General features: G+C 55.0%; 1 protein-coding gene across 3 annotated transcripts in view; it reads right to left on the bottom strand.

The window, feature by feature from the left end:
* Window positions 1-25,438, bottom strand: part of INPP5A (inositol polyphosphate-5-phosphatase A) — a 162,516-nt gene that overhangs the window by 88,318 nt on the left and 48,760 nt on the right. For all 3 annotated transcript variants that reach the window (XM_036264786.1, XM_036264785.1, XM_036264787.1), the window contains exons 3-4: window positions 15,037-15,137; window positions 11,007-11,094 (exon numbers count right to left, since the gene is read on the bottom strand). In XM_036264786.1, coding sequence (XP_036120679.1) covers window positions 11,007-11,094; window positions 15,037-15,137 — 189 coding nt within the window. The remainder of the gene's footprint in view (window positions 1-11,006; window positions 11,095-15,036; window positions 15,138-25,438) is intronic.

Here is a 25,438-nt window from a genome sequence, read left to right as displayed (position 1 = left end):
TGGTTGGCTCATACAGTCAGTGTGTGTTCCGCTTTTAAGAAGCTGCCAAGTGTTTTCCAAGTAGCTGTGATCTGACGTCCTCTACAGCAATGTCTGGGCGTTCCGGTCTCCACGCCCTCACCGACACGTGATGTGGTCAGTCTTTTTAATTCCAGCCAGTATGGGAAACGTGTGAACTTTGTGAACAGTGTGGTCTTCATACACTCTGCTCCGATGACCGATGGGGCCGAGTGTCTCTCCATGTGCTTTCCATTCTGTACCTTATTTGCTGAAGTGTCCGCTCCGATCTTTAAAACTTCAGGAAGATTTGTGTGTCTGGCTAGTGCTGGGCTGTCAGAGTTCTTTATATATAGGGCTAGAGACAAAGTCCTTTGTCGGGTATATTTGCAAATGCTTTCTCCTTGGCTGTGAACGGCCTATTTTTGTATCTTCTGAAGAGCAAATGTTTTTCATTTTGATGAAGTGCAGTAGATAAATTTCTTCTTTTGTAAGAGAAAAGTCAAAGTTACCGAGATTTTCTCCGATGTGTTCTGGTAGAAGCTTTATGTTCCAGCTCTTCTGCTGGATCTAGGACCTGTTTCGAGTTCAATTTTGGTCAGTTTCTATGTCAGGGCTGAGGTTCTCTCTTTGCTCAGGGTCCTCTAACTGTTACGGCACCATTTGTGAAAATCTCCTCCTCCTCCCACCGAGCTGCCCGGCACCTCTGTCAAATATCCCTGGTGGGCCTGTTTCTAGACTCCCCGTTCTGGCCCTGATCTGTTTATCTGGTTTCGCACCGATACTACACCATCCCGATCACTGCAGGTTGGCAGTGAATCTCAGTCGGGTAGTGTGAGTCCTCCGTCTTCGTTCACTTTCAATGTTATTCTGGCGAATCTAGGTCCTTTATATTTCCATATGAATTTCAGAACCAGCTGCCAATTGCTACAAAAACAGAGCCTGCTCAGATTCTGACTGCAATTGCACTGAATCTACACCAGTTTGGGGAAAATGACAGCCGTGGCCTTCCACTTCTGGATCCTTCTCTCCGCGCCTGGGAAGCTGGACGCAGACCTGCCCCCTCTGGGGAGGACAGCCAACAATCGTGCTCTCACTCTATCCCAGCGTGCCCGTGGGAGCCTCCCACAGTGGCCCCTCTGCCCACCCTCTCCACGTCCCTGGTGAGGAAATGCCCGGCAGCCTTCTAGAACCTCTCATGCGGTCAGTCAGCAAGCCTTCCGTGTGCATCTGAAGGTGCGCCACCCTTCCCAAAGCAAAGGGGCGGGTACAGTGCCCCAAAAGAGGGCGTTCGGGTTAGAAACATGACCGCGGGACTGGACACGCGTGGATTTTAGCACTCAGATATGGGTTCCCTGCAGGAGAGTGGTCATCTCAGCCCCAGAATGATGGGGCTCCTCTCACCCAAACCTTGAAGCAGGATGCCCTCCCGAAAGGACCGCCAAGTCAGTGCAGTCGGCCACTCCACGTCCTTCTGACCTCACCACACTCCGGAACCACACGGAGAGGAGCAGCTCCTTCCTCCCTGACCCCCAGCCTTCAGACAGGCCGGCTGAACCAGGGGCTCCAGCCTCTGTCAAGGGACCAGTGTCAGGGTCCCCTAACCGCAAGCCGGAGGCCCTCCTTCCCTCTGGCCAGGACACCAGCCACTCTCAGAAATGTCTGTCTGCCTTTCCTGCCTTGTCCTGACCTGGTGGGTCAGAACCTCAGGGTCTCGTGCGAGGACCTGACGCAGCCTCACTGCCTTCAGTTCAAGACAGAGGGACCGTAGAAAACCCCCCACCTGCCTTCATACAGTGGGGGGGGGGGGAACCATGGACCACGGGCGCGTGGAGATCCGTGAGAGGCCTTTGGGAAGCGATGCGCAAGAGGCTGGTGCGTGGAACACTGCATACCTCTCCTCAGCACCACTCCAGCACCCACAACGGGACAGACCCACGACAGCATCATGGCTCGCGAGGAGGCCACCCCCAGGCACGTGCTGGGCCCTCTGATGTGGAGAACACAAAGCACAGAATGGGGAGCAAGTGCCGACGTCCCCTCAGAGCCCCAGGCAAGGCCCCCACTTCTTCCTCTGGCCCCCAGGGTTGAGCCCAGGGAGCCCTATGCCTGGCAGCTTCCCAATCTGGGCATCGGTGACCAGAAAATCGTCACGAGGAACCCTGACTCTCAGGGGCAGCGGGATGTGCACGTTTTAAGTTCTGAGTCCCCCCAGGCAAGTTTTCACCACCCACGAACAACCACACAGACGTGGCCATGGCACCGTTTCCTCTGTCCTCCCTGAGCTGTCCCTGGCGCCTGCCGTGCAGCGGTGGGGACGGGCCCAAGCCTTCAGGGCTTCCTGAAGGACAAGCTCCCCAGAAGTGCGGGGCTCACTGTCTCCTTGCACCCTCAAAGAACCACGAAGAGTCGAACCACCCACCCCACTGGGCCTGGTGGTGGGCAGCTGTCGGACCCCCCAGGGTCACGGCTCTGCTGGTAAAGGGTTTGCAAGGGTCCGGGAGGGCTGTGCTCAGTCACCCAGCCTTCGGCCATGACACAACCAACGTCGGCTGGGAACCTAGGGAGAGGAGGATACAATTAACCTTGTGGCAACTGTCCTCCCCATTTGATGGCCCAACATCAGCTCATCTGTTAGAGGGAAATAAAAAAGTCAGGCCTAAATGTATAAAAAATTATGATGGAAGCTCTAAATAAGGCAGGGACTGTGAGCTTATTGAGTCAAAAATCAATCAATCAATGAGCGAGTGGATTAGGAGCACCTCGTGAGCCCCAAAGAAATAATTTGCCCAAACACTGGGGTTTAACAGTGGAGGACCGAATTCCAACACTTTTAGGAAGTAAATAATGAAAAATCAATTCAAAGAAAAAACAGATCAAGAACCCTGCACTGTGACGTGCCGACACATTTATTGCTGAATCCCATTCCTCGGCTGACCCGAAAACTTCGGAAGGTGTTTATTTACTTTCAGCACCTTCCCGAGATCAATATTTTTAATTTGGATCCGAGTTATTATTTTTCACATCACAGCAGCGAGGAGCAGAGCAAAGTGGCTCATATTTTAGTGCTAAAAAGATCGATATGACAGCTTCACCTTCACTGCAGCCCGCCGCTGCCCGGCCGCACATCACTGCGTCCCGCGGGGCTGCAGGTGCCGCTGAGGGGGCGCGGCGTTACCCCGCCAGCAGTGCGGACAGCGTGATTTAGCTGCGCACGGGGCCCGGTGCCCTCAGAAAACCAATCTTGCTTCTCTCACTTCATCAGGCCTGTCTGGACCACGGGCAGGGCACAGGCAGGAGCCGGGCCGTAGGGGTCTCCTGAAGCAGATTAGTTCCCGAGTCAGAAATGCATTTGCCTTCCTCCCCCTCCTTGGATCAAAGAACATCAGTAAACTCCATTAACTCTCCATATATTTCCCCTAAAATTTGACTCAGGACAGCAGAGACAGGGAAGGGGCGATCATGGAGGGGGATGGGAGAGGCGGGGAGGGCGCCTCCTTGGGAGAAGCAAGGCTTCCAGGCTGTCCCTCCACCACATGCATGAGGGGGGCTGCAGAACCACAGCGGCCACCCCCACATCACCCTCCAGAAGATGCGCCGCTCTCAGAGGGAAGCCCGGCCCCCTTAGAAAACTCGACTCCCAGGGCCAGCGTGGGGACCCTCCTTAAGGCAACGCAAAAGGCAAGAAGGCGTCAGGGAAGGGCCCAGTTTATTGGTGACCAGCAGTCAAGGTATCCTGGGCCCAGGAGCCACCAGGCGCATGGCTCCTCCTGGGTGAGGGTGGGCCCTCTAGACGTGGATGACGTTCCCGGTGCCAGGGCTACACCCGAGGACCACAGGGAGGACTGCCATCCCACTTTCCTGGGGACAGGACCCTCGGGACAGGGTGGGTTTGCAAAGCAGTGCTCTGGACCAGGGAGAGGGAGCACCCGACAGGCCCTCCAGCGGTCAGAGCATGCCTTCTCCTCCTCGGCTTCCACTTCACCCCAGAGGAGCACGGCCGCACCCCTGGGAAACCTCCACATCCCTCAAGTTCGTGTCCGTGAAGCTCTGGTTTCGCCACTCTACTTGCCTCACAGAAAATGAAACTCACCTTGTGCCTCTTTCCAGGGCCCAAATTACTGCGGAGATAAAGGTGTTGGCTGGGGCAGCGGGAAGGTCGAGGACAAAGCCTGGGACACCTGGGGCACCAGAGGCATCTCAGCCTGCAGGCCTTCCCGGGGCCTCTGGGCGGTGCCGAGTTTCAGGTGCCAAAGGACCTGACATGTCTCTGGCTTCAGGCCCCTCTGCCCGGACGGAACTCCACTTCTAGAGCTTTGAGGGGAGGTCTGATCCGCCACTTGTTAAGGCGACCTTTCGACCACCAGGAACATTTCCTGGACGCGCACGGAGGCTCCGAGGGGCTGCTGGAGGGCCTTCGCCCCCTTTCCCACAAGCCAGCTCTACGGCAGGGTTCCCGCCCGCGCTGCTGGCTGCGGAGGCGCTGGCCCGGCGCCAACAGCAAGGACAGCCCTGCCAGCCCATTCTGCCTGCACTCACCGCCCCAAAGGGCCCCGAATGGGTTCAACAAACCGCAGCGCATGGTTCCAGCTGCCGCACAGACTTCCGAGGCCGACGGCTGAGTGAGCAAGGAGTGGCGAAGGCAGTGGCCAAAGAGGCCCGTCCCACAACACACGCGCCACGGGAGGCAGGAGGCCACAGCAATAGGCAGCCATGTCCGTGCCACACAGGGGACAGTCTGCCACCTGCCTTCTGAGACGAGTGACTGCCCCTCACCCCCCGGCCCGGTCAGTGAGCTGAGCGGTTCGGGAGGCTCTGCGGGGCTCTGTCCGCAGCAGTCCTCGTGCCCTGCCGTGTGCGGACTAGAGCGGGCTCCAGGCTGGACTCCAGGGCCTCCGGCTTCTCCAGCGAGCTGACCTGCCCACAGAAGAGGTGCCTCACAGCACACTCACCACAGTCCTACTAGGAACATCACTGTCACCGAATAAAAGGGCTCCCTCTGGGGTACTTCCATCAGCACAGCTCCTCAGGGGCCCTCCGGTGCTGTGTTGTGCACACCATTCTGCACGTCTTGCCAAGTAACTCCTCCTCCCCACAGGTCACCAGGTGAGGGGTCAGGTGGGCAGCCCCTAGCCATGCTTCCTTGGGGCCTTCAGCAGCCCCAGAAGCCCCGTGAATTCACCCATAAACACAGCCCTCGCAGGTCAGACAAACGACCAGTGGGAACAGTGGGGGCCCTCATGCTGGATGCTTTACTCCTGCAGTGAAACAGGCAACAAGGAAATTATACGGAAACAAATCTGCAATTTCTTCCTCATTTAGCCAACCCTGAAGGCAGAGTATAGGAAAGCCGTCCCCCTATCGACGTTCAGGCTTTTCGGGCCGTAAGCGATGCGTTTTCTATGCTCCTCTGCGTGCCTGTGAAATGACACGTGACTCCTGTGCTCCAGGGCCTCGGATCAATAGACACTTGGAAGCCTTGGAAAACTGCGTGGGCACTTCCTCAATGTCAAGGCCTGTGGGCCGCCGGGATGCTGTGAAGTTAACTGAGTGACACCGTGACAACTGTGGCCACCTGTGGCCTCCCAGGGAGTTCGTTTCCCAAGAGGTAGTAAACCCCAGAAGGCTTTGGGCAGAAAGCATTTTCCAAGGGGCCAGATGACAGGCTAACACCAGGAGGCAGGGAGTTCTAGGAGAGCATTTTGGGGCATCAGGGCCACTGAGGATGCCCTAAGTCTCAGGATCCCGTGCTGGCACGGAGCTTGGTGTCTCCTCTGAGAGCCTTCTCCCTGAGATTTGCTCAACTCGCTGGGCCGGGCCACGTGGTAACCCCGAATGCTCTCAGGTAGGGTCCCCCAACACCTCCTTGAGCTCTAGGGCTGGCTGGCACCCACAGGAGACGAGAGGGATATGAGCTGCCTGTCCTAAGAAGCCGGCACCACCTGAGGAACGCACCACCCTGCCTTGAAGCCTGTCCTTGTAACCAAGAAAGTCTCTTTCAAGTGTTTTTGTGCGAATCATTTCTCCAACAGTACCAGAATCAAGTCACATGTCCGACTGTCAACACACTTCCACGTGGACTTGATCACTACATCCAATGTGATTTATCAGGGGTGGTGACATTGTCCTCACTGGGAGGAGCAGGACAGACACACAAATATGTACAGTCGCTCAGAAAAAGGGGCCCGATGAGCTGAGAGGCCAGGTGGGGGGCGGCCTCGGGTATCTGACAGGGGTCGGCAGGCCTGCACCCCAGGGATGGAAAGGAGGAGAGTGAGAAGCAGGGGGCTGGGCAGAGAAGTTGCAGTGAGGATGGCACCCACCTCCTCGCAGACAATAGGGCCCCCAGTTCAGGAGGAGGGACGAATAAGCGACAGTGATGCCTCTGCTTCTCCACCCAACGTGGTTGCGTCCCCAACAACAACCAGTCTCATTCCCACAGCATGAGCTCCTGTCACTTGTTGCTCCACCATGTGGTACCAAAGAAGGACAGGGGGGCCTCAGGGGGTCTCAGGTTCCCCGGGGGCAGGAATGGTGCAAAACAGTGTCCAATCACGCTTCCAGGGGCGCTGCCCGCAACTCCGAGGCTCCTCATCCCCCGTCCCTGCTATGACTACATCACAGTAAACATTTGCCACCCAACGTTTATTTACCATGGAACATACCCAGAGTCTTAAAACTTGCTTATTAAAACTGGAATATCACGGTTCTTTTGGGCAAATACACAAACATTAGTGTGGTGTTGAAACGTGCATATCTGCCAAGACTTGGGAGCGCTTGACTGGATCTTGGGGAACAGGTGCAGCTGCTCCCCTCGGGGACAGGCTGTCTAGGGTACCTGCTGCATGCTCACCCAGGGCTTGGGCCCAGCTCCCACGGGACAGCCCCTCCTCAGCTGGCTCGCCGCTCCCTCTTCTCCAGGCCCCTGGCTCCTCGCAGCAGCCCAGGCAGGGGGCATGGCCTGGGAGGTGGTGCTGTGGCCATGGGGGTGCAGCCTCCTCACCCTGGGATCTTTCTTCACTGCCTTGTGGCTTCCAGCTCACCCCTGTCCCCATCTTTTCTCACCTCCCCTAATAAACCCACCTTGTCTTCCCAATTTCCAAATGTGGGGGCCCCAGACTTGGACTCCCTACAGACCACGCCTGGGGGATCTCACTCAATCCAGGGGGGATCTCACGCAATCCATCTACACGCCGACGGCCTCAAATCCTGTCTCAGGCTGGCATTCTCCACTGTGCTGGCACTGGTACATCATGGCCCCTGGGCCCCTGCAGGGAGGGCCTGAGCCAACACGTCTAACCCACACGGAGGACCCCGCTTCCTCACCGGCTCAGACGCAGTTACTCAGCACCCAGGATGTGCTGGTGTGACTCCAGGCAGGTGTGAGGCCAGAGCAGGGACAAGCAAAGCCACAGCTCCAGGGGTCTGAGCTCAGGAAAGACTGAAATCAGAACGTCAACGCTGACGCAACTGACCACTGTCAGGAGGAAAGGGCCTAGGGCACTTGGGGGCCCTGGATGCAGTGTGTGAGTTCCCAGTCATCCTGTCCAGTTCACTTGTGGCTGTGTCGACGCCATGGCCCAGGGTCCCAGTCTACCTGGGAGAGAGGGACACTTCCCAGGAGACAACCAGCAGGGACAGGGCTGTCTTCTCAGTCCTGAGTAGACCAGACAAACTTCCTGCTTCAGTAAACAGCCACTCAGGATGGTTCTTAGGAGCAAACAAAATTTACTGTAATAATTTTTAAGTCTAAATATTGCCTGCTGAGCAACTACTGTACCAAAAGCTCAGGATACAAAACGCTGCTTTGGCGCCATCTGCTGGTGAAGATGGACTTTTGCTGCCTCCTGCCTCTGCCAGCAGTCCCTCCAGGCCACCACCACCCCTCCAGGCTGCAGACCCCCCATGCCCCTAGCCCCCACAGCTGCAACCCCACCCCCAAGCCCACAGTCCCTCCCCCGCCCCGCCCCTGCCCATGTTCCCATGGGAGCAGCACACCCCCACCATCATGTTCATGCATCAGGTGCAGCATCAGGTTCAACATCTTTCTGGGAACAGGCCACTATTTTCTGATCCCTATTAATACCCGTGACAGCATTTATGTACAAGATAAATTCATTTCAATTTCCTTTTTCAATTAATGGCCTATTATTTGAACCACACTCGGCTAAAAATATCGCTCCAATACCATTAATCTTGAAAAATTAAATTTTCCTCCCTCTGACAGACTGAGGCCACCAGGCTGGGGCAGGAGGGTGGCTTCTCGGCTGGCAGGGCTGCTCAGCCCTGCCCAGGACCCCAAGGGTTCAGGGTCTCCTCCAGCAGGATGTCCAGAGACCCCCAGCAAACATGGCTCAACTAGTGACACACTGAGGGTGACAGATGGGCACGAAGGGGATGCGCCCCAGGCAGGGCCCAGGGCCAAGCAGAATTTCATCACAAACTATTACCCTCCTGGTCATGAGATGGAATGACAAATGCACACCTCTCCCTGTGCCAACTATGTGACGAGCTCCAGACGGAGTCTGCAATGTGGCTGGCCATTTCTCACCCTCTAGACACAGCTGTCCCAGTCATCCAACCGGACGGCCACCCTGGAGAGGAAAGCCAGGCCACAGGTACCGTAGAACAAGTGGGGAGCAAGTGACGCACCACACCCTTGGAGGGCGGGTCCGGTCTTCCTCCCCATCACTAAATGCTGTCCTGTCCTTCAGACACCAGGGCACACAGCCTTGGGGCCTCAGACCTGGGTGGTTGGGCAACTCCCTCTGCCACCTGTGCTGGGTCCGTCTGCCCAGCGAGGCCCAGCACGCTACATCATCTCAGGCTCCAACCACACAGATGGCCACATCCTGGCCTAAGGTGCCATTGCTGCATCCAGAGATCTGGCGCATTTGCTCCCTTGTGATGCTCCCCCTCACTCCAAGCAGTGTTTGCTTGTAGTTCATTGCGTTGTGACAACCCCCAGCAGGCCAAGAGTTGGCAAGCAGGCAGACTGATGCCTCTGAGCAAGATGGCAGAAGGGGAACCTTTCATACAACTTGTTTGCAACTTGTTTGCAACGGGTGAGGTGACGGACACCCCAGGGACAGAACACAGAGGAAATTGAACTCTCACAGCAGCTTCAGGACTTCTCTGAAATGAGGGTGCCTGGGACCTTTGTCCTCCAGACCAGCAACCAAAATCCTGTCCAACACCTGCTCCATGGAGCGACTGGGATGTGCCATATTGTGTCAAGTTTATTCTGCTGGAAGTGTGTTATAACTGGATCTCTGGTTCACACTTTGTATTGAAGTTTGAAATGTTTCATGCATTATTTCTTCAAGTACTTGTCCGTTTCCTCTTCCCTCTCCTCTGGGGCCCGTCACACATTCAGACCACTAGACGTACACCACAGGGCAGGACATCCTATTAACTCTTCACTCTTTCTCCTCCATGGGCTTTCAGGTCCTGTCGTCTCCCCCTCCGCAGTGTTGAATCTGCTGTTACCCAACCAGTGTGTCTTCCTTCCAGCTGCTGTGGTTTTTACCCGAGCAAGTCCTGCTTGGGGGAGGCAGGAGGTAGGGTCATAGCAGAGAAAAGTGTGTCCGGGGAGGAGGACTGATTTAAAGGAAGCAGCCAGGAGGGAGAAGGTAAAGGCAGAGGAGAGAGGGAGGGGACTGTGTCCTGACCTTGAGGGACGAGGGTCTTGACGGCACGAGTGGGGGTGAAGAACCGAGCACGGTGGACCTGCAGCCTCAGTGTACCCGAGAAGGCTGGCGGAAAGGCCACCTGTGAGTGTGGTGGAAGCTGCATGGAGGGGGCACTGGAGGCACTGCCGGGGAGACACCAGGGACACAGGACACTCCAACACAGCTAGCAGTGGAGACGTGACTTGACAGTGACCCTCAGTGCTGGAAGGACACTACCTAACTGGCACCAGATGCCCTGAATTTAAAGACTGAAAATTGACAGATGCCTCTCAAACCCAAAGGAAGATGGCAATGTGTCAGCCCCGGGGCTGCGGGTATCGCTGCTCCTGCTTCTCCCTGCACAGGACGCTCCTCTCCACCCCACCCCACCCAGCACCCACCTCCCCAAGCGGTCAGTGAACAGCGCCGGAGCGCCTGCTGCACGCCAGCTCCCCAGGCAGGGGACGAGCTGGGGAACAAGGGCCACACTGCCACTGCACGCAGACGCCGCCCTGTGGAGAAGACCATCGAGCAGGCACCTGCACACGTGGCAGAGTGGTGTGACGGGTGAGGTGACGGACGCCCCAGGGACAGAACACAGAGGAAATTGTGTTCTCACAGCAGCTTCGGGACTTCTCTGAAACGAGGGTGCCTGGGACCTTTGTCCTCCAGACCAGCAACCAAAATCCTGTCCAACACCTGCTCCATGGAGAAGCCCCCCGCCCCCCATTGCATATCCCGTGGCTGCTGTACCTCACTCGCTGGGGCTGCCTTTCAGGTGTCGGCTGTCCCCCAGACCAAGGACTCTCGGAGAGGAGGGACAGGATTCCCCCAGCTCATGGAGGGCTGTCCCACTCCCTGTGACCGGCCTCTCTGAAGCATCCCCCAGCTGTGTGCGGGGAGATGCCCCCCAACTCAAGGCCATCTGGGGCACAAAGGGACTAGCGCACAGAGCAAACCTATGGCACAGGCAGCTGGGCAGAGCAGACCAGGCGTGGGTCTAACCCCTCCCCTGTAAGCCCCAGAACCCCAACCATCCCTCTCCTTCCTCACACACTGGGGCCCTGGCCTCCATCCTTGGCTGTCCACCTTCCAGCTGCCACACAGGCCTTGTCTGTGCCAAACGATGAGCAGCCCACCAAGGGCACCCTGAGGAAGCACCTGAGGCCTTTCTGCGCCGTGCCCACCTGCCCCCCGCCAGCCGGAGATCTGCCCCCCAGCGGCTGTAACTCCACACTGCAGGCATGATGCACGATGCTGGGACACACAGCAGGCCGCCGAGTCCCTCAAGAACAAGAAGGCAGCTTCGGCAGGGCTCCCCGGGGCGGAGGCACTTACCGTGAAGTGCTCCTGGGACCTGTAGTTCTCGTCCAGGTAGACACGAGCCCGGTTATATTCCTTCATGGCGTCGCTCGACAGCAGTTCCCTGGAGGAAAAGGAGTCCTTCAGTCAAAAGCCGCACATACACCTCACCACTTACAGGTGTGCCGATGAGGCACAGGATGATGGCCTGGACACCATCTGTGACATCACCCTGGAGACACACCGACCAGGTAGGAGGAGGGGAAGGAAGGGGAGGGAGGAAGAGGAGAGGGAGGGGTGGCAGAAACTAAGGCCCAGAAGAGCACATCGTAGGTGACCTCTCTGTCACCTCTGTACATGAGGCTGGAACAGGAGCCACCATGTAGCCTAGAGGTCTGCGAGTGCACAGAACGGTGACAGAAAGCAAGGGGCCTGCTCTGCTCAGTGCTCTCGCCCCCAGCTCCATGACAGCAGCGGCAGGGGGCGGGGAAGGACAGGCACCATGTGACAGCCAGCGCAGTGGTCAGAGGAGGAAAAGACAAACTTGGAAAGGACCAAACTGATCCTCAGACCTTGATTCCCAGCAAGAGCAAACCCCAGTCTCTACAGGAAGAAAACAAACTTCAGAAATGAACACACAGAACATCCATGTCTGTCGTCACCTCAGGAAGCACTGGCATGCGAAGAAGCAGCAGATTTCGCATGACCCATTAGCTACGAAAAGCAGTCAACAGAAACAGACCTAGAAAGAACAAAAATTATGGAATTCATTGAGCAAACCTTGAAACAGCTATTATAAATATGATCAAAGATTTAAAGGAAAACATGAACATAAGAAAAGACAGAGCTATGAAAACCACAAAAGAAATTGCTAGAGCTGAAAAATATCGTATCAGAAATAATCTTACTGGTGGGACCCAAGGGTGGATTAAAGCCTAAAGAAGAAAAGATCCTGGAGTAAAAACAAAGCACCAGAAACTATCCAAACAGAGGAAAAATGGCCTCAAAAAAGACCAAGGAGCTGAAGGCTAATGTCAGGAAGTCAGAGGGCAGGACAAGAAAAACATTTAAAGAAGTAATGGACACACTTTCCCCAAGTTTGATTGAAATTATAAATCTACAGCTTGAAAAACCTCCAAGAACCCCAAACCAGATAAACGCAGAGAAAACCAGACTACACTGTGACAGAAGTTGCTGTGAACCAGCTAGAAGAACAGGAGCCCGCAGCAGGACAAAGACACGTCACTCACGGAGATGGAGATGAGGATGAGGCTCGGGTCCCTCAGACCAGTGCAAGGTTGGGACACGAGGACCACAACCTTAAAGGACTGAAAGAAACACTGAGAGGCTGGCATTCTGTTTATAACAAAAACGTCATTCAAACATGAAGACAAAGACTTTTTCTCAGAAAACAAAAGCTGAGAGAAGTCACGGGGGATTTGTGCTACGTGTGGCAGAGAAGTCCCCAGGCTGCAGGAAGATGGTACCAGGTAGAAACCTGGATCTCCATGGAGTGCTGCAATGGCAGGAGGATTGATATAAACACAGTGATGTTAACGGTTTAAAGCAAAATCATGCCAACGTGTGTTCTGTATAAAACCTCTCTGCCCACAGCACAAGGACAGCAAGGACGAAAGGTGCCGCTGTGACAGGTCACTGGAGCTTGTGGACATGCTGACACCTGCTGCTCACCTGCACTTTCCGCTGTGAAATGTCCTGTTTTCCCAATGGGTGGTTTTTTCTTGACACACAGAAGCTCTTTATATATTTAATAGTAATTTTTGTCAGTAAAATGTGTTGCAGATATCTTTCCCCAAATGTGGCTGGAATTTTACTTTGTTTAGAGTGCCTTTTGATAAAGTTTTAAATGTGAAAATGATGAAATGTATCAATTTTTTTTTAGGCCATACTTTCTGCACCTTTTTAAAGAACTCTCGCCCTGTCCCGACACTACGAAGATTTTCTCCTGCATTTCGATCCCACATTTCCGAGCTTTACCCTTGTGGGTGGAGAGAGAACAGTGACGTGAAGTGGGATACAGGCTCATGTTTCCCGGCATGGTGACGCCACTCCGCACCAGCCGGGGGGAAGCGGGTGGGCCCCACTCACTGGGGTCTGGGCTGCACCACTGCCCCATCGCTATCTCCCAGGAGGCCTCGGCGCAGGCGGGGGGGACACCTTGATGGTCCCGATTATCGCAGCCAATCTTGACCCTCTGCTTATCCACATAAACTTCGATATGTTTCTCAATGCTGAGAAAACATTTTGATTGAAAACTCTCTAAAATGATATATTATTTTGGAAAAATTTGGCAGTTTTTAAAAATCTGCCCTTTAGCAAATTTCCCTACAATCTAACAACTGAAAACATGGATGTCTGATGTTAATCCAAATGCTAGGGACCTCAACAGGAGGTCTGAAACTAGTGACAGTGGCTGGAATCACCCTGGCTGGATATCAGGCTGAGAGGGTGCAGAGACTCCGTTCACGGATGTGGAACCCCCTCCGCCCTGCACCTGACGCAGTTCCCCGCAGTGTGGTGGCCTTTGGTGACTAGCCTCAGAAGACAGGAAGCATCGCTTCTCACTCTGCTGGGGGAAGCAGGCACCATGGCCAGAGTCCGGGGACGGGGTTGCAGGTAGACAGCACCATACTGTAGGGGACATGGAGGGTGGACGTGGTGGTGCCTGAAGGCAGAGAGGGCACTTGGCCAGAGGCAGAACAGGAGAAAGGATGGTGCTCTGGCAGATGCCAGCACCAGGAGCTGGACAGGGACATGGCTTCTCAGCACGGGAACCCACAACTGAGCGCTTGCCCCTCCGACTTGCTTCTGCCCACCACCCACACGTCCACTTCCAGATCCACGCAGAGCCCTGGGACCCCTGCTGTCTCTGTGGAGACACCGGTGTGCCTGTGCATTTGTGTGGCAGCCTCAGGCTCCTTCCTCCCAAACAATGGCATTCCACCTCCCAGACGATGGGGCTCTGTCCCTGTCTCACTGTGACACACACAGCTATGAGCTGCTAAATGAAAACCAGTCCTGTCTGTCCATCTATCCATCCCTCCTCAGCAGCAGCAGGCTGGCAGCCATCAGACCACACAAGGCGTGACTTCTGGCACACAAGGATGGAACCCTCCACCTGGAACAGAGGGCTAAAGACTCTGAGCCCAAGGCATCACCGTCACCCTGAGGTCTCCCCTCCCAGGAGACATGCTGTCACCCTGCAGTCTCCCTTCCCAGGAGACACGCTGTCACCCTGCAGTCTCCCTTCCCAGGAGGCACGCTGTAACCCTGAGGTCTCCCCTCCCAGGAGGCACGCTGTAACCCTGAGGTCTCCCCTCCCAGGAGGCACGCTGTCACCCTGAGGTCTCCCCTCCCAGGAGGCACGCTGTCACCCTGAGGTCCCCCCTCCCAGGAGGCACGCTGTCACCCTGAGGTCCCCCCTCCCAGGAGGCATGCTGTCACCCTGAGGTCCCCCCTCCCAGGAGGCACGCTGTCACCCTGAGGTCCCCCCTCCCAGGAGGCACGCTGTCACCCTGAGGTCCCCCCTCCCAGGAGGCACGCTGTCACCCTGAGGTCCCCCCTCCCAGGAGACATGCTGTCACCCTGAGGTCCCCCCTCCCAGGAGGCATGCTGTCACCCTGAGGTACCCCCTCCCAGGAGGCATGCTGTCACCCTGAGTTCCCCCCTCCCAGGAGGCATGCTGTCACCCTGAGGTCCCCCCTCCCAGGAGGCACGCTGTCACCCTGAGGTCCCCCCTCCCAGGAGGCACGCTGTCACCCTGAGGTCCCCCCTCCCAGGAGGCACGCTATCACCCTGAGGTCCCCCCTCCCAGGAGGCATGCTGTCACCCTGAGGTCCCCCCTCCCAGGAGACATGCTGTCACCGAGGTCCCCCCTCCCAGGAGGCACGCTGTCACGCACTTGGCCCGCACCTTTTGTCTTTGGGAAACTGGCTCACCCATGGGGCTTCACTATGGTGAGGCTGCACCCACATTTCCATAGAAAGCACCCCAACACCCTGCCGTGGGAGGAAGCAAGGGCCATGGCACGGGCCCCCAGACTTACTTGACAAACTTGTCTACGTGTGACATGGAGGCTTCATAGTTCTTCCCCCCGAACTCCTGGCAGTGCAAGGCCATGAAGTGCGGCTTGTGCGTGTGGACGACCTGGGGAGGAAGCACAGGACAGGGTCGCTAAACTGAGGCTCCCTGTGGCTTTGATTAAATTTAGTTTTAAATCCTGGCTCTAGAAATCATCTCTGTATACACACCCCTGAGACCTGGTCTCTCCCCCAGATAATCAGCAACTCTTGAAGCAGCAGAACCCCGGACCTGACTAGTGGTCGCCCTGTCTGGACTCCCAGCAGGCTAAAGAACACATCTTGACCTAAGTGATACGTCAGCTCCTGAGCCCTAAGGTGGAACCACCCCCTGGCTATTTTCCCATGAGACCAGACAGCCACCGGAGCAGACCTCAAAGCAATCCTCAGGACCTAAAGAAAGGACCTGTCACCCTTACCTCACCTCCGACAAATCAGCTCCCAGCACGACTCCAACCCCTAAGCCCAGTGTCTTGTGACTTAGTCCTATATCATCTGTATCCTACACACTATCAGAGAGTTTGGGCTTTGAACATTGGCGTCCTGTTCTCCTGGATGGCGCCATTCATAAGAAAGTAGCCTATCTCTCTCCATCACAGGCCACAGTGTCTAGTGTCAGGCTCTGCCTGTGTCGGGTGGACGTACTTTCTCTGTTCTGTAACGTCATCAGAGTTGGGCAGCGCTGCACGGGCACTGTCACATCTGTGAGGAAGGGGGCTGGCGGTACCAAAGGCCCCACGTCTGCAATGGGGGTTCTGACCACGGCTGGGTCATGGCATGAACCTGCGTCTGACCCCCTGCAGCTAACCACACTGGGTGGCTGGGGTGACCCATGTGGACACAGTGAGCATCTCAGGGTGACCCCTCACAAGGACTCGATCAGCAGCTGGGAACCCACAGGTCACCTGAGTAGGTGCTGACCAGCGCATGCTCAGAGAGGGAATAAGGCACTTGTTAGCCCTGCCACTATTAGGATGAAGTAGCTGTGCCATGACAGTCACCAAGGGGCTTGGCCCAGCCCTAGGGTATGCAGGGGGGAAGGGCTACCTGAGAGCTAGGAGGGGCCGCCAGTAAGTGGGGGCCATGGGGACCAGATGGCTGAGGGCTGGGGTGGAGATACATGGGGGCCCTGGGGTTCTTGGGGGCTGAGAGGGTGCTGGTCCCCATGTCCCCTGCGCCCTGGTCGCAGTAACTGCACTAGTCCACACCTGCTGGCTGTGCTTTCTTGACTCAGTCCTCCTCCCGTCTCCTGGCACCTCCTGGTGCAGAGCTGCACTGCTGGCTCTGAAGAACTTACCAGAAACCAGAAAAAGTATCTTCCCCTCCCCAGCACACCATCCCCGAGGCCAGCCCCCTGCACAGGTCACGTGACCCACACCTAGTGCTCGATGTCAACACTGGGAACCAGGCCTCGGCCTCCATTTCCTGCTGGTGCCGGTGCCCGGCAGTCAGTGCAGCTGCATTTCACTGGCCCTGTGGAGACGGGCTGCCTGGGAACAAGGGCAGCGCCATCCCTGATAGACCGTGACTATGCCCAGGACCCAGCCAGGCCAACCCGGAGAGCGTCCACAGGGATGGAGGACGCGGTGCCAGGCCGTGTGTGTGCTCATGAGGCCAGTGCCACGTGGGGTGTCAGCAGGACAAGTGACCGCAATGCAGTCAGGAGCTCCCAGGGCAGCAGCTGCCCCTCTCGAGGCAGACTGTGTGGCTTGCCCAGCTCCGGGAAGGGGGCAGACCTCGCCTTGTTCTCAGCAGCGACACAGAAACACGATCCACAGCACCGGTGTGGTCCTTAAAGCGGGGAAATTTGAACAAGAAAACATATTGAGGCTGCATGCGGAAGCCGACCCATGATACCTACCTTGCCCTTCACTCTTTTTAAAATATATATATATACACACACACATACACACACACACACACACACACACACACACACGTGTGTGTTTTTATTGATTTTTTTTTTTTAGGGAGAGAGACAGAAACATCGATGTGAGAGAGAAACATCAATCAGCTGCCTCTTGCAAGCCCCATTGGGGATCGAGACCAAAACCCAGGCATGTGCCCTGACCAGAACCGGGACCTCTCTCAGTCCATGGGACGACGCTCCATCCACTGAGCCGCACTGGCCGGGCGCCCTTCGCTCTTCTTCTAAGGCTGCGTGCGGATGGAAGTTCCCTTGGGTCATTCCCATGCCGCACTGAACAAAGCCACAGAATACAGCCCCGTCCTGAACACCACCCCACAGTGCTCAGGCTCCTGGGCACAGGGACCCAGCACACCATTGACAGGACAGCCAAGGACAGAGGACACAGAAACCTGGGAGCAAGGCCTGAGGAAAGGTGCCAGGGATGGTTAGGAGAGAGGAAGCACCCAGGGAACTGGGAGGGACCCCAGGAACCCTATGGGAGGCGCATGGACCTGAGTGGCCTGGGCCCGGTGCCTGGCTGCCGAGTGTCAGGCAAGTGCAGATGCCACTGGGCCAATACCTTCCTCCTGTGCGGAGAGCAGGGTCGGTTCCCTGGGATCTCACAGCAAGGACCAGCCTCGGGACACCAGGCGGGCAGAGGGAGGCAAGGCAGCGTGCCCAGTAACACTCAGGGGTGCCGCACACACGCGCCACGCCGAGCAGGAAGTCCACTCTCTCCAGAGCCTGCAGCCCGCCTGCCTGCCCCCCATCCAGAGCTGCTGCTGGACCCAGCAGTAAATACACCCAGAGAAAGCAAAAAAAGGAACACTGAAGAGCAGAGAGCAGCGGGCTGGAAACATCGCAGGCCAGGCAGCGGGCCAGTGGTCTGAGACCATGGCTGGTCAGCCCCGGCTAGACTGAGAAGAGGAACACCCTGCCCCCAACAGGAGACATCACAGAGACCCTGCCGACATTCCCATGGTAGTAAGAGCACATTAGGTGGCATTACCGATTTGCAGCACCAGCACCTGGGAGACGTGGGGGAGGCCCTGAGGCCGACTTGGAGGGGTGGCCAGAAAGCCTAGAGTCTAAAAACATGGAGAGGCCCCACGCTCATTGGCACTGTTGGAGACACTGCTCTGGGGGAAAAAAAGATAAGAAAGAGGGAGAGGCAGCTCTGGGCTACTGGAGACAGAGGATAAGAGATGGAAGGGGGGAAACAGATCTGCAAGCCAAAGGGGACCATCAAATCACCTCCATCACCACCAAGACAGACTCACCAGCCCCGAGCATACCTGGACGTGGCCAGACGGACAGAAGAGGGTGCTGTTAAACTAGGAATCCCATAAGACACTCTAGTACCATTAAGATGGACGGAGGGAAGTTCAACAAGGCCCTACAAAGCTGCTGCGAAAAGTAAGAAAAAATGTACACGTATAAACCAAGGAAAAGGCCCCACCCAAAAAAGAATCATGAAGCAGAATGGAATTAAGTTGCAAACAATTAAATGCACTTGAACAAGTATTTGAGAATATGAAAAACCCAAATCAGAAACGCAAAACTGAAATAGAATTTGGGGTAGGGGGGGAGAGAGAGAGAGAGAGAGGAAGAGAGGGAGAGAGAGGGGGGGGGGGGAGAGAGAGAGAGAGAGAGGAAGAGAGGGAGAGAGAGAGAGAGAGAGAGAGAGAGAGAGAGAGAGGAGTGCTGGTTAACCCAAGGGAAGAAATAGAAAAGACAAGATCATCACAGATAGAATGAATAAATTACAATGTTCTCAAGGGGGAGTGGACTAGAGGGAAATTCACAACAGGTACTGAAGCCAGAAAAACCAACCAAGGGAGTAAAAATTACAACAAAAAAGTGGGAGAGAAAGACATGAAAACAGAAGGTGGACTAAGAAGAACATTCCCATCATCACAGTCCCTGGAGAGAAACCCAAAGGGCACCAGAACTAATATTTAAAATTATAACCCAAGAAAACTTTCCAAATAGAAAAAACCCGGATTTGCATAGTGAAAGGGCTCCCTGAGTACCTGAGACAACTAACCCAAGACAATCAACTCCAAGCCGGATCTCAGTCAGACCACCAGACTTCAAAGATAAGAATACAATCCTCAAGGCCAAAGGGACAAAGACCAGTTAACATTAAAATAAAATAAAAAATATACTGGCACCAGGCTTGTCAAAACCACCATGTAAATCAAGGCAGCAATGGTAGAACCTTTTTCAGAAAATCTCAATGAAATAAAGCATAAGCCAAGGACTATCTATTCTATCAAGTGTCCTTCAAATATCAAAGCCGTAGAAAAACAGTTTTCAACGCACACAAATGTAGAAAATGCATCTCCGCCAGCCCTTTATGAGGAATCTACGAGAGCAGGGCTGGGCGAACATTTCCCATCCTCCAGATCAGTATTTTAGGATTTGCGGCCACAGCAGCCCCGTAGCAACAGCTCCACTCTTCCAGTGCGGACACGAGCAGCCGCAGAGGATGCCACAGCAGTGGGCATGGCCACGTCCCAATAAAACTTAATTCCAAACCAGGCAGGAGGTGGGGTTTGGCTTGGGGTGGGGGTAGTTTTATGACCCCTGATACTGCCTACTGGGGTTTTCAATGTACACAGACATCATACACATACCTGTTTGATTTCAAGATTTCTGCATTGTACATGAAGCAGTATAATGTCAACTCAAAGTAATAGTAAAATGTTTAGACCCATAGATCATAAATCTAGAGCAACCACTTAAAAATATTTTTTAAAAGCCAATAGAAAAATTAAAGTGGAATGCAAAAAAAAAAAAAAAAGAAATGATCGACAAGGAAACAGGAATGGGGAAACAGAGGAACAGAAAGCAGAGGGTATGAACGGGAGCAGCAAGGTCAGTGGTCTGGACTGCACTGTGCAGTGAGGCAGCCGCGAGTCCCAGGTTGCCACTGAAATTAATTAAAATTAAAGATGTTTAAAATTCAGCACTAGTCGCATTTCAAGTGGTCAACAGGCACACGTGGCCAGGGGCTACGGTGCTGGACAGCACAGAAACTGAACCCACCATCAGAGGAAGCTCTGCTAAATCAGACAATGCTGTCTAGACGGTCCGGTCACAGGCAGGGAGTGAGGGCACGGAGAACGCAGGACTGAAGCATCTGCTGCCTGCCAGGGACAGACCTCCAGCAGAAAGACACAGACAGATGGAAAGGAACGGACAGAAAAGAGGCAGCATGCACGTGTGGCGAGGAAAGCTGGTGTGACCATGTTAGTGAGACGAGGACTCCAAGACAGAGAGAACATTTTGTACTGACTGCACAGTTCATCAGGAAGATGGCACAACCATGCATGTGTGTGTGGCTGACAACGGAAACGCGCACATATGCACAGGCACACAGCGCGTACGCATACGCACACACCGTCAGCTGAGACACAGAACGACACAGTCAACACCTTGGACCTAAAGCCCAGGAACAACTACAGAGCACACGCTCTTTCAAGGCCCCTCTCCGAGAAAGGCCTCTGCTGGGCCATAAACAAGCCCGATGGACTTGAAGGATGGGAACCGTCAGGACTCTGCTTTCTGATCACATGGAAGCAAAATCAAGCTGAGGAAGGCAGCCAGAATGGAGAGAGTGGCTGTCTGACTCCACTTACATGGGATTCTAGGCAATAATGCAAAGTGCCGGACAGTGAGTGACCGAAAGCAAGCCAGTGGTGCCCGGAGTGAGGCTGGAGGAAGGCAGTGACAGGGTGCCGGGAACCTGAGGGCCACACACTCCTTCGCGGTGGCTTCCCAGATGTAGGCGCACCACAAAACTCATCAAACTGTGCACTTTAAATATGTGAAGTCTACCATCCATCAAGCTGTGGAAAAGTTAATTTCTACCAAAATACCAATTCATTTCAATATCCAAACTACAAACGATGAGAATTGGGACGATCTAAATGCTGACTGGACATTTAATGATATGATGGGACTGTTAATCTTAGGTTTAATGATGACGCTGTGAGGACTGTTTTTAAATTCTTTTAGAGAGGCGTACTGGAGTGCTCAGCAGTAAATGATGCTGGCCAGTTGCTACTTCAAGTGGTTAGGGGGTGGGAGGCGCAGGTGGAGACCCAATTGAGACGGACTGGTCGTGAGTTGGAAACTGTTGAACGTGTACAGGGTTCACTGTACTAAACTCTGTATGTTTGAAATTCATCATAATAAAAAGTTTGCTGAACACACTCATTGTTGAGCTTGGTGGGAGCAAAATCAGAATCCCCAAACCATCCCAGTAACCAGGGGCAGGGCCATCAGGCCCATCAGAGCTCGACCTGGGCCAGGACGCTGCTGGACACTTCCTGTGAGCGCAGCTGTGACGGGAAATGTGATTTTCTATTAGTCTTCTACCTTCCCTGGCTCCTTAATGGAAGGCAAGCGGGAAAGAGATACTCATGTGTCTTCTTAACACCCCACTCTGTCTGGAAGCAGCTGGAAAGCCACGCTGCCTGCCAGCTCTCAGGAGGGCAGATGCTCCAAGCAAGATGGTAAGACCCCTAGTGTTTGGGCATCTGTAACCACATCACTCAAAGGCAGCCTGAGACACACAGCTTAAAGACTTCAAAGAGATTTATCTACTGTACAAGGTGAGAAATTCAAGTCACTCATTAGAAGATGATCATTTTAGTGATGCGATGCAGGAAATTTTTGCTAACAGTATACAGATATTTTCTTCGCGAGTAAGTGAAGCTGCGGCATACTTCATGGGGCAAATGTAAGCCTCCCTGATGGAGCCATAAATCTGAATGGCTCAGGAAATAGGCAGCTGGGAGCAGGGGCTGGGCTCCTGGGACTGGCAATCCTGGACCACGCCCACCACTGGGCACTCTCACGGACCACACCCCAGGAAAGGTGGGACTTGTGCTACCACAGCCTGCCTGAAATAGGAAGCCTGTGCTGGTTTCTGTACATCCCAGGAATCACTGCCCTGGGGACAGCGTATCCTCAATGGTCAGCAAGACAGCACCCACTCAACCTGCTTTACAGGCATGGCACGCTGGTGTCTGATGGCCAGCTCACTGGAGCAAAACCCGTTTCCACTGTGCAAACGCCCCCACGAGGCCCATGCCAGCTCCTGATGTAACATCACTGAACACACTGGGGGCAGTGCTCAGAGACACACTGTTATAGCTCCCTGCTAAGACACGAAGACATACATAAGTAGGACCCCAACAGCAAAATAGTAAAATCATTAGGATGTGATGTGTGTTGGGCACTTGTTACCTTTGGTTTTACTGTGATTTAGTCAGTTGTAGGTTTATAGAATTCAATTTTTCATACTGCTGTGTTGACACCTGGCTCCCAGTTCCTGACATCTGCTGGCTTCTGAGAGCCGGCCCAGGTCTCTCCGCAGGGCAGGGCGCTTGAGGAAGCACTTCGCTTGGGTTCCTGCTCTGTCACTTCCTGGTGGGACCCCAGGCCTGGTGCCCAGGGCTCTCTGAACATCCACTTCCTGACAAGCCTTCCTTGGACGGTCACTGCACGTAGGACGGACACAGAGGAAGACCCTGACTGCTGGTATGAGTCCACACCACCCTGCATGCCGGGAGCGGGGACAGAGACGCTGGCCGTCCCCAGGCTGGTTAGGGGCTCTGGAACCTGGATGGTGCTGAAGAGGAGCCCAGCAGGGACGACGGCACGAACATCTTGAGGACTGTGTCGGAGAGGGAGCCTGTCTGGGCTGGTAAATGCATCTCAGTAAAGCAAGAATTCCACACGGGCCCCAGGCAGCTTGCCTCTGCCCCATCCCAGCTCAGCAGCTGCCGTCCTGCCTGACTGTGAGGTGGGCGTGCCTTCACTTGGGACCACAGGTAGGTCACTACCCAGAGCTGCACGTTCACTTGACCAAAATACTACAAAAAAAAAAGGAGCTGCTTCTAACTTTAGGAGGGAAATAGGCAACTGATTCAAATACGTGGGTTCTTTCATAGGAAGGCTAAAGAAAAATATTTTGGAAAGGAGCGAATTACAAATTTCAGCAGCAAAGAGCACAGGGAATTAAAAACAACAACAACCAACACAGCAGCCGGCCAAACAAAAAGCAGCTCCCCCTTCCTGACGCTGTGCAGGTGGCCAAGCCAGGGGCAGCGCTGGGTCCCAGGAAGCCCACAGCAGCCCGTCCACCGGCCCCTTGCTGGCCAGGAGTCAGCGTTAAAAATAGAAACAGCCAGGCCTTGTTAGGCTTTTTCGAAAGAGGAGTATTTGAGTGACCTAAAAAGGAATTACATCCTCCAAACAACCCAGTGGGAGCCTGATACCCAAGATAAGGAGCAGAAAAGGGACAAAGAATTTCTTGAGAGGAAAAGATTACTGCTATTGACCAACTGTGCTCTGGAAACACCCTGCTCTGAGGATCCTCTGCCCACCCTTGGCCGAGGACCCATGCAGGCTCCAGGACACCCAGGCTGCCCCTCCTCTTTCCGGGACTGTGCTGTGTGGGTGCAAATCCATGTGGCCCTGATCGGACGCCCTCCTGGAGTCCACACCCGCAGGCAGCCACGGACGGGGCAGCAAGCAGCAGCCAGTGGTGTGGGCAGCAGGCACGCCCCCTCTCTACGTGCTCACCGGATGCTGCACATTTCTGTGACCTCCCCAGTGTGCCACATGGCCACCCATCAGTGACGGAGTCTCACTGCCCTGTGCTCGGGACGTGTGGCTAGGCGGGCACTCTGAAGCAGGCTGAGGTTTTCCTGGTGCCTGATGGCTGGCCACACAGGCCAACTGGCAGGCCCACAGGCAGGGCAGCCACCGTTACACTGATCTGGACAGCGGGACAAGAGGCTGCGTTTCCGCAGAGGCAGAAATGTGGAGCGTAGGACACTCCACCAAGCCTGTGGCCCTGGGACATCAAAGCTCTGCATGACCTGCTGGAGCTAACCCTACAAGTACTTCCCCTCTGAGGTAGCCAGCAGGAGCATGTGGGCCTCCTGCCACATCTCAGGCCCTCACCTGGCCTTGTACTGACTGTAGTGGTGACTACAGATCAGCCTCACAGTCACAGCACAAGATGCCACGGAACCACCTCTGGGAAGCTCCTCCCTGGAGCCAGCCCATTGAGCAGACTTCCATCCAGCCCTGCATCCATTGCGCTATTTCAAGCTCACAGGGGCCCTGGCCGGTTTGGCTCAGCGGTTAGAGAGTCGGTCTGCAGTCCAGAGAGACCCAGGTTCGGTTCCCACTAAGGGCATGTACCTCGGTTGCAGTTTGTCCCCGGCCCTGGTTGGTCGTGGGGGTGGCAGCCACTCGATGTGTCCATTTCACGTCGATGTTTCTCTCTGTCTTCCTCTCTCTCCCTCCCACTCTATCTGAACAAAAAAATGGAAAAATGTCCTCGGGTGAGGATAAAACAAACAAACAAACAAACAAATCAAGCTCACAGGGGATTTTGACCACTCAGGGGCCAGATAAAGCCACCCACTCTCTGCCTCCATCCCAGCGGCATCCCCACAGCCCCCAACCCTCAGCTGCCCTCCCAGCCTCCAGTGACAGTCTCTTCCTTATTCAAGACCCCTCCTATCCACCCTAGTTCCCCCATTCCAAAGAGGGCCTTCCCTGGTCTCAGGGTCACCTCAGCTGCGCCTACCCGGGCACCTCTAGACACTGTCTCCTTGTCCTCCCCCACCTCGGGAGGAGTTGTCACTGTGCTCTGGAACCCAGTCACTCCAGAGCCATGACCCCGAGCACTTCTCTCTTCTTTGGTCCTGAGGTCCCACCCTGCCCACCTGCTGGTCCAAATGAGGTGCTTCTTCCTTGCTCAAGTATCCAGATCTACCCTCTCCACTCCCCCGGAGCAGATGGCCCGCCTCAGTCATTGAGGGAGCCACCTCCCCATCTTTGTAGCCTTCCTCCTCCACCCTGCCTGGAGGGGGAGGTGCACCTCGTCCCTGCCAGCTGATCTGATTCCCACTACCCTTCCCTCCATCAACAGACATAGTCCAGTCTGCTCAACAGCTCCTGACACACAACCCCAGTGGGCCCTGTCCCCAGCTCCATGTCCCCTGCTCAGCCACTAATATGGCGTTTGGAACCAGGGCTCCATCTTGTGACTGTGACTGTGTAGCTGTGTGGCCTGGGTGCCTCTCATAACCTCTTCAAATCTCAATGTTCTCACCTGTGAAATGGGTGCTGGGTGTGGCCACAACATGACTGCTCCGAGGGGGTGGGAAGGCCAGGTGCAGCTGGCAGTGGCCTCTCTGCACAGCAGCAGGAACCACGACAGGAGGGACAGGAGTCAAAACATGAGCACACAGCTCACCTAGAACCCTGCAGCCAAGTGTGCCTATGCACGTGAACTCAACATAACTGTCTTCAATACGACAACGAACATTACATCATAAGCTACTTCCCCAAATCATTCAAGTCCAGACCCTCGGTGCAGGGCTGTGAGCTCACACAGGACTCTGAAGGCCCCCTGGGGACCTAGC

The sequence above is a fragment of the Molossus molossus genome, unplaced genomic scaffold, assembly GCF_014108415.1.
Source record: "Molossus molossus isolate mMolMol1 unplaced genomic scaffold, mMolMol1.p scaffold_m16_p_17, whole genome shotgun sequence".
In the NCBI taxonomy this organism is placed as follows: domain Eukaryota; kingdom Metazoa; phylum Chordata; class Mammalia; order Chiroptera; family Molossidae; genus Molossus; species Molossus molossus.
The sequence above is the reverse complement of the archived record's forward strand: the minus strand, read 5'-3'. Positions and strand labels throughout refer to the sequence as shown.